The sequence below is a fragment of the Salvia hispanica genome, chromosome 2 (assembly GCF_029641045.1).
Source record: "Salvia hispanica isolate PSC_SH4W2 chromosome 2, Shi_PSC_v1, whole genome shotgun sequence".
NCBI classification, from domain to species: Eukaryota; Viridiplantae; Streptophyta; class Magnoliopsida; order Lamiales; family Lamiaceae; genus Salvia; species Salvia hispanica.
The window spans coordinates 54,285,822-54,298,957 of NC_142693.1; the positions used below are offsets into that span (position 1 = coordinate 54,285,822).

Here is a 13,136-nt window from a genome sequence, read left to right on the forward strand (position 1 = left end):
TGCTATAAGGTAGTATTTGACAATTTATCCTAAACTTATGGTTGTTAGTTTTAAGATTTAACTATTTTTAGCCAACTCTACTTAAAGTAGTGACTGCGAGTATATGGATCAGTTAAAATATGGATCCCATAATTAGTGGAATCAGTGGAATAATTAGTTTTTACCCATAATTAGTGGAATAATTAATATTTTAATTTTTCAGCAAAGTTTTATAAATAAAAAAATTGGTTTACAAATTAAAATTAATTTATAATGATTAAATATTTATTAAAGTATATGTATTACGGATCAATTGCTAACTATCAAATTTTAGCCATTTGATTAGTAGATCTAGTGGTTGAAATAATGTCACATAAATTATATTTCAAATTTTAAAAAATATTAAATAAACTTAAGGGTATTAATATCAATTCTATTCATCAAAACCATCTTAAAACTTTAAATTTATGTAAATCTCTCGATTTAAATTACATTTTCGCAAAAAAAATATATCAAATTAGAGATAATTTTATAAGGATTCCAACGAGATATCAATTGCATATGTTCCGACGATGTTCGGGTGATGAAATTCGATAAATTATGTTTCAATTTTCATACATGTTGATAAGCAAATTTTATCAATAAATGCAAAAAAAATCTCAATATAGTGTATGCAAAATCTCAATATAATGTAGGTAAAATACCAATAAAATTGTGTTGATATTTTCTTGTACTTGTGTTGATATTTTCATATTATATTGTTGATATTTGTAATACATTATGTTGATATAAAAAAACACCCACAAAAATTATCATATGATAATATAATGATGATATTACCCTTTTGTTGATATTTTGTCTATTATTTATTGATATTTTTTTTATTCAGTCTCAGGTTTTAATTTTTGGTTCCAAATGGTTCATATTCAGTCTTAATTTGAGATTAAGGTGATAAACTCAGTAGAAAACGACCATCACACTCTATATTTATATTTTACAAATTATAACATGCTTATCTTTTTTAGGATATTTTCCAGAACTTGTAAATTAATGTTTTGTAATGTTCAAACAAAGTTTTATTTCAGTTTTCTTTTTCGTTTTTTGTTGATGGTGTATCACTATGAACTTATATGTTCTTAATAATATGTTTTTGATGTGTTTACAATTTTCGGGTTAGGTACCCAAAATATTAATATTAATGAGTGTATTTTAATAATGATTTTTTAATTTATAATTTCGGTGCATAATTATTTTTGATATCATATACATTTTGGATGAAATACAATGTGTTATGCATAGAATTGTTCCTAATTTTATTTAATTAATTTATATTATAAATCAATATTTTGAAAATATTTTTATTGCATAGTACGAGTGTAATACTAGTACTATTATATGTCACTAACTTACAGCATATCCAACGATGTAGCACGTGTACTTAAGCTGGACCCTTATCACTAATTTCTTCTACATATAATATGCATATAATATATAGAGTGAACTACATAAAAAGTCTCTAACGTTTTCAAAAGTTACATTGCAGGCCCTAGGGAAAAAAAATACCTCCACATAACCCTACCCTTTTACATAAGGGGTAACTGGTTTTAAAGTCACCAACTTTCCATGAATTCCGGTTTTTCCCACGAACTTTAAAAAGTTCGTGTAATGTCACGAACTTTATTGTCAGTTGCTATTTTCCCATGTCAGGTTTTCCGGTCTGATTCATACTGTTCGTTTCCTATTAAGACAATGTCTAAATTCTTTTATCTTACTATCGTTATCTTCGTCTTTGAAATAGCTTCGCGTGGGTACTTTGTACGCCTCAATCGGAACTCGGATGAAGAAGTTATGGTCATTTGATGAAGGCTGCGACCTTTGTGCGACCTTGTACTATCATATTGGCCATAACTTCTTGAATCAGACCGGAAAACCTGACATGGGAAAATAGAAACCGATAATAAAGTTCGTGGCATTACACGAACTTTTTAAAGTTCGTGGGAAAAACCGGAATTCATGGAAAGTTGGTGATTTTAAAAGCAATTACCCCTTTACATAATCACAAATCGGATATTTGTAGCCATTTTTCGGTCTATATTGCCCAAATGCCTTCAGGGGCATTTTAGTCAAATAAAAAAAAGTTGTACACCTACTCCACTGCCTTGCAGCAGACCTACACTCTGCAATGTCATCATATTTGAAATTTCCCAAATTTCCGACGATATACAGCTTGGGTATGCTTAATAATTTTCACACTTAAATCATTTCGCTTTTGACACTGCAAACATATTTCCCTCTGCAGACCAGCCCTACCGTCGTTTACTGCCTCTCTCTCTCGACGATTTTTGAAATTGTTGTAAACCTACCGTCGATTACTCGCTCATTCATCCATAGCACGGTATGCGTACATCGCAAATTAAGTAAGTTCCAATGTGACCGGTAAAATGTCGGATGGTTTTTGTGTGTTCCGGGAGCTGATTTTGGTTGTATTCAGTTCAAATTAGGGTTTGTGTGTATCGGTAAAATGTAGTATGTTTTTTGTGTGTTCCTGCAGCTGATTTTGGTTGTGTTCATTTCAATTTAGGGGTTTATGTGTGTTAGGCTGTGTCGTTTTAATTTTTGGGCAATTTGCCGAATTTTGGGTTTTATTTTTCAATTCAGATCCTTGTTGCAATGTCTTCTTCTAGTTCTCAATATTATGGGTCAAGTTTCAATTGGAATTGGCCTCGTCCAGAGATTGTGAGCTGTAATCATGATCTTGAGGCTGAGCTAGTGACATCTAGGATGGCTGCTAATCCTGGTCGATGGTACTATTGTTGTCCAATATGGAAGGAAGATGATTGCAGATTCTTTCGTTGGTTTGATGCGGGTCTATCGCCAAGCCAAGACACTTACTTCCAAAGAATCAAGGTCGAATGAGACAAGTTTGAAGAACAACTCTGATGCAAGAATATTGTGGAAGGTGTTCCTGAGGATAAATTGCGCATGAAAAGTGAGGAATGTGACGAGCTGAGGTTAAAATTGAGCATGAAGACTGAAGAGTGTGTAGGACTTAAGTTAGAAATTGTTAAAACCACCAAAATGTCCCGAAATATGAAGATTGTAATTTTGTTGTTATGCATTGTAATTATTTTCCTAATGTAATGGTAACACTTTTCTTCTTGAACTACTCGTGTTGTAAATATGAAGAGGGACACTTTTTAGTGAATAACACCCGTCGTACAAAACCTTTTGTTGAATAACACCCGCAGTCACTAAACTAATCTCGAATGAAGTACAAAACGTTTGGTTGAATAACACCCCACGTACACACTTAATCAATAAACATGGCAAATTGACGTCCCATAAGCATACACAAAAGTATAGTCTTAGAATACAGACAAAAAAATGCATAAGAGCTAGCCTTCAAAAAAAACAAGCAAGCATGATGGGTTGTACTGATCAGACAAAAAACATGATAGAATTCAATACTAACCTAAACCCTATGCCTTCCCATGCCACCCTACCATAGTCAAAAAACAATATCCAGCTTAATGTTTCACAAAAACCTTCAACACTAACAAAAACCAACACCATTGTTTACAGTTTTCATGTTCCCAACACTTGATCACCACGATTATTCAATCCTGATCCCTGCAACGGCCACAGCGTTGCGGATGAGTCCTGGTCCTGGTCCGACGTGTGCCAGCCCTTGGATCAGATGGGTTAGTCTACAACAAACATGTCAAATTGACTGACAATAGTTAGGTTAGGAAATGAAAAGTGATACATTGATACCGAATACTACCTCTTGGTTTGGCTGCCTTACCCGACTTGTGCTAGGTCGTCCCCGACAAGGCTGATTGGTCTGTAAGTAACAAACAAAACCGTTAATACCGTTAAAATACTGACCAACGGGTAGGGAATTCATATAATCATACTGAATAGTACCTCTTGGTTTTGAACTCTGTCACCGCCATCCGTCGTGGGTGGCTCACTAGGTTGTGAACTCTGTCCTACTTCGGTTCGAGCATCTACACGGGGATCATTGGTGCATGTTCTGCTGTTATGACCATCTTGTCCGCACCGACGACATCTGAGTATAAAGGTTCGTCGTAGTGACTCAGATCCATCCTCGTGATGACGAACCTGAGGCTCTTCACGCCTCACTTTCTTTGGCCGTCCGCGCTGTCGTCTCGTCCTTGGGGGCGCCAATTCAAATCCAACATTAGAAGTCTTGGGCCAATTATCCATCCCATTGATTGGGTGTAAGACATTCTCGTACAGAATCGACATTGTCGACCGTAAATAATACTGGGAGATATAGTCTGCTACATCCTTCCCATTTTTGTTGATTGTTGCGATAGCATGAGTGCATGGGATCCCAGTCAACTGCCATGATCTGCACGAGCAAGTAAAATCACGCATGTTGACTACATACTGGCCAGACGGTCCAGTCACATGGTACGAATCCTCTCCATTCCATGTTTCTCTCCAAGAAGAAGCCATGTCGTACAGCTTATCCACAATCTCTTTGACAACAGGCGGCAGAGCGTGATCGTATGTCTTGACCCACTGGCCTCTAATCTGAATCCTCTCCATTTGACTCGTCCGGATCTCCTCTAACATGGTTATAATGGCCAACTCTCGAGCAATTGCTATCTTCGAATTAAAGGTCTCGCAGATATTGTTCAGGATAACATCACAAAAAACATGTAAGGAGAAATATGTCTTCACCCATTTTTCTTTTGGAGCAACACCGAGCAGGTATTGATGTGCTTGGGGATATATAATCCTCAACGCCTCCATCCGCTCCACATACTGTTCGTGGGTTGTACTCGATGCAAGCTCCCACAATAGTTCCTTAAAGTTCTCCCCAATGAATCTCTTCTTGAAGTTGTTGTATATATTCTGGACACAGAATCGATGCTCGCTCTGTGGGAAATCCTCAGCGATGACTTTTGCAAGACCCTACCAAATTCATGGAACACTACACCCATTAGCACATACATGAGTAATCCCAACACACAAACACCCAGTAGCACATGTATAATCCTTTACAAATGACAAAATCTATAATCACAAACGAACTATTTCATCTATATGCCAAATCACAGTTAACGTATTTATTATTTAAATATCACAATTAGAGTATATAATTTCTACTGAAATCACATTACTCGTACCTTTTGTTGATCGGACATGAAGACGTATCTTGGGGCATTATCGTGTATGTGAAGGTCCTCTATTAGGTATTCGAGAAACCATTTCCACTATGCGTAGCTCTCGGCCTCAGTCACCTCCAACACAATAGGCCACCAACCGTTGTTTGGATCAATCCCCATGGCCGGCATAAGTTGTCCCGTATACATACCTCTCAAGAAACAAGCATCTAAGAAGATAATTGGACGGCAGAAACACAACCAAGCAGATTTCAAAGGCCCGAAGCAACAATAAAACCTCAAGAATCTGGGGCCTACCAATTCAGGCTCACTGAAGTTCTCGTAGTGTAAATGCACACTCGAATCAAGGTGTGTCCGTTCCAATTCTGACTTGTAGTAGAACAATCGTCGGTATTGGAGTCCGGCCTTGCCAAAGATACCTTCTAATGCCATGTCTCTAGTGCGATACGCCTTCATCCTACCAACTTTCAGCCCGAACTCCTCATCCACACACTGCCGCTGCCAATGGAATGTGGGGATTCGCGTTGATTTTCTCCATGTAACGCGCAGCTAGCCACTTGGACGTGAGCCATCTCTGCTCCAACACTTGCGAGCATGTGTGAGCATGATCTCTATGCATATTCATTACCCCATAATCGGTATTGTTGTGGGTTTCAATCTTCCTTGCATACACATACCACTCACATGCCTTGCCTTTACAAATGGCACGGAGTCTCTTCCCCTCATTTTTTATGACATCCACACGTCGTGTGGTCATTATCGCGTACTGGCGCATGACCTCATAGAAGAAATCGCGATCCTTAAAAATATCACCAGGCTTCCAAACTGAAAGCTCATTGGTCAGCTTGAATTGAGTGTCCTTTAAACCCTTCTTCTTGAACCCCTCCAAATCTTCAAGATCTTGTAGATCTTGTAGCTCATCCACTGTTTCTTGCTCACATAGTGGTTTTTTATCCTTCGAGTTCCGTTGTTCCACAACAGGGGAGTACTTTCGGCGTTTCTTTGCCCCTCCATTGCCCTCACCATTCAGCTCTCCAATACCTTCTTGTTCGGTGTCTGCATCCGCACTCCGCTGCTGTTCCAGTTGTTGCTGACATAGGGTCTGGTAATAAGATGTAAATAGCTGCTCATCTCGACACATGCTTGCCAAGGAGATAAAATGCCCGACCCCATCCTCATCATCCTCATTATCAATCTCACATCCCTCGTTATGCAGATGAAATCCGTCGGGAACATACCCGAACGAAGGACAATAAACATCATCTTGGACAACTTGATCGGGTACTTCTCCTGCAGTTGGCTGGGCTTCATCTGAAACTACACCAGTTGGAGCTGACTCTTGCACAGAGGTGTGAACTTCGGCCGTGAACAGTTCATGGGTAATGTCCTCAAGAATTGGGATAAATGAACTGTCAACCCGAATGTCCGCTTGTAGTTCACATCCACCGTCCATCACCGGTTGGTACACCTCTTCAAGTACATTCAAACCCACAGTTTCATCTTCAGGGCATGACGAACCAATTACCTCCTACGCAATACAAAAGTGAATCAATACACTGACAAAAGTAAACAATTTGGAGGGGAAGGGACACTGGGTCCACATGCTCAACACAACCAAACAAAATACTAAATAACAAATGGGGTACTACATCATTTATGGAAATCACAACTGACAAACAGGTAACTAACATCAATCATTGTGAATCACAAATCACAAACGGGGTACTATGATATGAATCATTTAATATCACAACAAATTACCTCTTGCACGTGTTCTCGGAGGTCTACTCCTCCAACTTGTCCAACATCTGGTATTGTTTGTTGTATAGCTTCAACAACTTCTGTTATTGATTCTCTAACGGCTGCCATCACTTCGACCGAGGACACTACTTCGGATGGTACAGCTTCGGATGGTATAGCATCACAGAGTGGGGCTTCGGATGGTACGGCGTCGGATACTACTGCTTCGGAGGAAACCTCTGCAAAGGCTTTCTCCAAATTTTGACGTGCTACCTCGTCGTCCCTTTTCCACTTAGCACGGGCATCTTCTAGACTTTTTACAAGATATTCATCGAACTCAACGTCCTTATCATACCACCCAATCATCAAAGGCTTATTGTTTACTACCTTATGCTCCTGCATCCTCTTCCTCGGTGGAACCTTTGGGACAGTTGGTTCAGCTTCAACTTCTTCAATCTCTTCAATAATAACTCTTGTGGATTTCCGCGTCTTGAATTTGAGAAGCGCTTGCGCTTCCTCTTCCATCTTTTTCAGTATAGCAGCAGCTCGGGTTATCTCCAAAACGTATATGTGAACTAGCTTTATGGTAGTAGCAGCAACCTTGAGGAATTCGATGAGGTGTTCATCGTCAACAATGGGCATCAATGGACCTCCTATTACTTTGCCCTCACAGCCAGGACTATACTTTGGATGAACGTAATAAAACTCGCATATTGTCTTCCTATCATACTTCAACTTAAGTACCATACTAGACAAGTCTATCAGGGCGAATTGGTTAATGTCGCAGTCGTCAAAGAAAGTCAACTAACCACCAATATACTTCTTCTCATCTTTGGTTTCGAAGAACGGACCACCATGATGGAAAACAACCGAAAACTTCCCAGGAGCCTCCTCCTCTGTTAATCAAAATCAGACAAAATTAGACTTGTGCCAAAATCAGACAACATTACACTTGTGAAAAAATCAGACAACATTAAACTTGTGACAAAATCAGATAATATTAAATAACCTAACCTAACTAACATAAATCAGATATGGATCTAAATTACCAACAAATTTCGGAACCCTAAATCACAAACTGAGACTATGTATCAGTGAAATTTTGTGATTTTGAAAAATTTTGAAAAATTCAGAACTCAATCTTACTGTATTCTTCTTCGGGAAAAAAAAATCCAGTTTAGGATCTCGGACATCCCAAGTTTCTTTATCCACATCGATGACCTCCGCTCCATGTCTACGCGGTGGCGCAGGCGATGATGAACGTGATGACGAGGCCGATGTCGGTAGTGTTGGCGTTGGCGATGGCGATGGCGTCGGCGATGGCGAAGGTGCGGGACGTTTTTTACGCCGACCCCCAGTTCTCGAGGAGGAAGCACCGGCGGACCCACCTCGCTTCCGTTTTGGGGCCATTCATGCAATAGACTTCAAGGACGAAGGGAGGGTTTACAACAAATATTGAGTTTGAGTAGGTAGGTGGGAGTGAAGTGGTATTATAGAGGGAAAGATTGTAAATTGTAGAGACCGAAAAGTGTGAATATTTTAGAATGAATTCAAATTCTCATTCTAAGTGTATATGTGGAGTGAAGAAGACGTAAGACGAAATGGCGCTGCACAAAACGTCCAATCGCTCGCGTCATGAAAGTAGATGGCGCAGCGCATGCAGGCCGCCAATAACTGGAATGCTCAAGGGTAATATAGACCGAGAAAACACGAATTGTGATTATGTAAAAGGGTAGAGTTATGTGGAGGTATTTTTTTCCCCTAGAAGCCTGCAATGTAACTTTTGAAAACGTTAGGGACTTTTTATGTAGTTCCCTCTAATATATATACATGTACCGAGTCCTTCCATACATTTGCATATTTGCACATTTGCATCAACTATTAAACAATTAAAACATCTATATGTACATGTTTAATTGTTTTCTATTATACCATGCACAAATCTATTAGATTATATAATTACTCACTTATTTATAAAATCTACCACGTATATACTCCCATGTACACCTTATACATTTTTAATATTTTTATTATACAACTAATAATATAAATATATAAAAATAAATAAAAATATGTTAATATGCAAAATGATGCATGTTTCATATTAAGAATGTCACAATTAACTTTTAGGATATTAATTTTGAGACATGAGCTTTAGTTAGTCAAGTTTCTTACGATTTTTGAATTGTGGAAAACTAGTCCCAACAACAAAGTTTATGATATTTATGATCAATTTTGAAGATTATTTGAAAATATGGAATTCTTGCTATCGTGATATTAGTGACCAGTTGTTTAACAGATAGTTGACATTTCAACTCTAATTTAGCCATGTAAGTTTCGATTTTGATGATCGTGGAACATTGACAATAACAACAACAATTATGATATTTACAGCCAAGTTTTAATTTTGTGCAAAAATCCAGAATTCTGCTAAAGTTTATGACATTAGCCACCAATTGCCTAAAAGTATTTAAAATTGTGATGAAATTTATTTAATTTTCAAATATATGTTGAGGTTAAAAATGAAAATTCCTATCTAAAATAAGAACACATTAAATAATCATTTCCAAACAATCAATTGGAAGATCTACTTCTAAATGCACCTCCTTCCTGAATGACTACAAAACCATGTTTTAAATATATTATATTGGGATGACATATCATTTAATTTATTTTTCCCTAGTGCATATAATTTCATTTTAAATGCATTGACTTTATCCAGTTAGTATAGAGTCCTAGTGTTTTTAGTTGTCACGATAAAAATGAGTTATTACTCCAACTCAACCATATTCACTTATATGCATTTAATTCTAGAATATTTAACATTTTAACATATGTTTGGATTTCTCTTATAATTCAGTTCATTTACTATTAAATTTGTATTTAAAATTATTAATTTGAATCATATAAACTACGGGTTTAGTGGTTTCTCAGTTATATTGGTTCATTTAATTTAGAACTCACCAATAGTTACAAATACTAACATTAGGTTCCATATAAGATAGTGGTTTCTCAGTTATATAAACATATTGGTGTTATAGGTGTCAATTAAGTACAATGTTTATTAGGAGAACTAAATTTAATATTCTTTCCGCCTCGTAAAAATGAGGACTTTGGAAATGAAATATAATTTAATGCCAAAATAATAAAGTAGGAGTAGTTGAAATTTGTATATATTCAAATAAGTAATATAAATAGAATAATTGATAGTGTTGATAATAAATCATAAATGACAAAAAAAAATATTCTTGAGACAAATAATGTTAGAATGAAATTTGTATATATTCATTAGGAATCTTTTATAATAGTTGAACGTCTCATTTAAGATGGCCACATTTTTGAATGACTTGAAAATTAAGGTGGTAGAATGTCATTAGAAATTTAGGTGGAATAGTTGAGTGTGATAAAGTAGAATAAGAAAAGTGATTGAATATTATAGTTAATGAGAAGAGGGATTAGAGAAATTTATTCTCAAATATAGAAATTGGACATGTTAATGCAAAGTAAATAGTACATATTTTTCGTTCATAAATTTAAAAGTATATGACGGATGAGAGTGCGATGAGCTTCACACGGCGGCGGCTCAAGACGATGCGGCGCAAGCTCGATGTAATTCTGGACGACGTGATTGATCGGCATAAAAGATTAAGGAATTCTGAGTTTGGGAGTGAGGATTTGATTCATGTGCTTCTTAGGGTTCAAGAAGAAGAGAAGTTGCAGTTTCCCATCGGCAACGACAACATCAAGGCTGTGTTGTATTGTATGTAAGTCTCTACCTAGCCTCTAATGAATCAATAATGTTCTTGGTTAACTTTATGTGTTTCTTTTGAGTGTAATGATGCTTAAATAGTTTAATTTTTTCCACTTTTTCATAATATGCAGGATGTTTTTACTGCTGGAACAGATACTTCAGCAACTACTATTGACTGGGCGATGGTAGAACTGCTGAGACACCCCCAAGTGATGGCTAAGGCACAAGCTGAAGTAAGACATGTCTTGAAAAGAAATAGTACTAACCAAAACAACGTCGTTCATGAACTGAAATATCTGAAACTAGTGATTAAAGAGACTTTGAGGTTGCACCCTCCTACTCCGTTGCTGCCTAGAGCTTGCAAGGAGGAAAAAGTGATCAATGGGTACACCATACGTACTGGAGAAAAGGTGTTGGTAAATGTTTGGGCAATGCATAGGGACCCGAGGTACTGGAAAGAACCAGAGAAGTTTAACCCCGAGAGATTCGAGAATCAATATTTGGATTTTCTAGGTGGTGATTTTCAATTTTTGCCGTTTGGAGCTGGAAAAAGAATGTGCCCCGGCATAACGTTTGGTTTGGCTACTATGGAGTTTACTTTATCCCAATTGCTCTATAACTTCGATTGGAAACTTCCGGAAGGTGTCGAGGCTGAGGATTTAGACATGATTGAAAATAATGGGATGGCAGTAGCAAGGAAACCAAATTTATTTGTTGTCGTCACTCCTTATAATTAACGGATAAGTATGCATGATAATACAAAACTTGGTATTAACATGAATAAAAATAAATTTAGATCCACTATATATGTATTAATGAATATATTATCTCTGTTAATCGGATGTTTCTTATCGATAATTTCCATGTATTTTTATCACTCTATATTTACATGAAGAAAGGAAACAAAACAAACTTTAAGAACAAGAACCAATTGATTGAACGAATGGGTCATTGATTGCTTTTTGATTCATTATTTATGGGATTCATTGACTGCTTCCAAAGTTAATGGGTATCAGTCAAACTGTAAGATTGATACGATCATATTCTATTAGTTATTTAGTATTTAATTATCATATTTTTTCCCTAGTTTATTGATTCACCATATCTTAGGATATTATTATATTTGATTTGCTATATTTTATTAGGATATTATTGTATCCCCACATATTATAAATATGTGTAAGAGTCCTTCATGTTATTCACTCAATCAATAATCAAAATTATCCTATTTTCCGTCTTTTACTTTTACAATATTTACTTTCTCTGCAAATTTATCAATCCAAAACTCTAGTGGACGACAACTGCTCGATGGAGAAAACCTCCGCGAACGATCCTCCCCCTTGGAATCCTTCGCTGATCACGAAGATACGAGTCACCTCGTATCAAAGATCCATAATAATAATAAACATGAAAGAAATTTTATTAAACTCAACGAGGGTGTATGAATCAATAATAACAAGAACAATGGTGCATACAACATCATTACAAAATCACACCACAACTCTTGGGGAACACTTCAAGAAAACTTTTAAAAGACAGACCTCACAAAAAAATGTGAGGACACACCCCTAGCTTCATTGTTAGTATGTCTTGAATCTATGGTTTGGCCCTAGCCAAACATCCTACATTGTGTTATGTTTTTGTATTAGGCCATAATTATCATATTGGGTCTAACCCGTCGTGTGTGTGTCTTTTTATTTATAAGTAGTACACATAATTCTATAACCTGGAACCGCTATCATAACACAATCTATTCTCCTTTTCTATCTGTGGACGTAGTGTCACGACCGCATTTTCTAAGGATATAAAACACGGTAGATCACGACTATGGGAGGATTAAAGAAACGGGATTGAAAGGGGAAAAACAACAAAACTCGACCAAAGCTCGATATAATAGAAATAGTTCGAATACAAATCAAAGTATTATCTCAACAATATCAGAGTATTATCTCAACAATTGACAACTCTAAGGGATTATATCTCAACAATACATGAACTCAAAAGAAACAGCATTCAGCAGAAGCATTCGAGAGAAGAATAATATTATGTATGAAGACATACTATACTCAACCTGCTCAACACCCACCGCGCTCGTCACAGCTCAACATGCACATTTTTTAAAACATATGTAGGGCTAAGTACTTGATGCACTCAGTGGACTTATGCCGAAAATATTTTACAAAAAAGTATTTATCATACCACCATTGAGTGACCTTGGGGTTTTAACTTTGAAAATGCCCAAGACACTAAAGTCTTTTCCATCGTAAAATTCGGTTGACCATAGATGTCTACCATATCTGAACCATTGATGACAAGGAATGTGGCCACATTCCAAGCCACTAGACCGACCAACACGAAAGATGGCGCACGATCTCCCATAGGTGTACACTAGCCTGAGTAGGGACTCACTCCTTAGTCAGACCCGAAATCGATTATCCATAGATGGCAAAAGCCACATCAGATAGGTTCCAAAGAAAAAATACAACACGGCATGAAAAATATTCATA

At 36.8% G+C, this 13,136-nt stretch overlaps 1 protein-coding gene and 1 pseudogene across 1 annotated transcript; one reads left to right on the forward strand and one right to left on the reverse strand.

The window, feature by feature from the left end:
• Positions 1-3,596: 3,596 nt before the first annotated feature.
• Positions 3,597-5,159, reverse strand: LOC148932653 (uncharacterized). The gene is made up of 3 exons (XM_089064034.1): positions 5,142-5,159; positions 3,907-4,926; positions 3,597-3,686 (listed from the first exon to the last, which is right to left on the reverse strand). The coding sequence occupies exons 1-3, from the start codon at positions 5,157-5,159 to the stop codon at positions 3,597-3,599; spliced, it is 1,128 nt and encodes a 375-aa protein (XP_088920160.1).
• A 5,283-nt stretch (positions 5,160-10,442) lies between these two features.
• On the forward strand, positions 10,443-11,366 carry LOC125197473 (premnaspirodiene oxygenase pseudogene; annotated as a pseudogene).
• Positions 11,367-13,136: the final 1,770 nt, after the last annotated feature.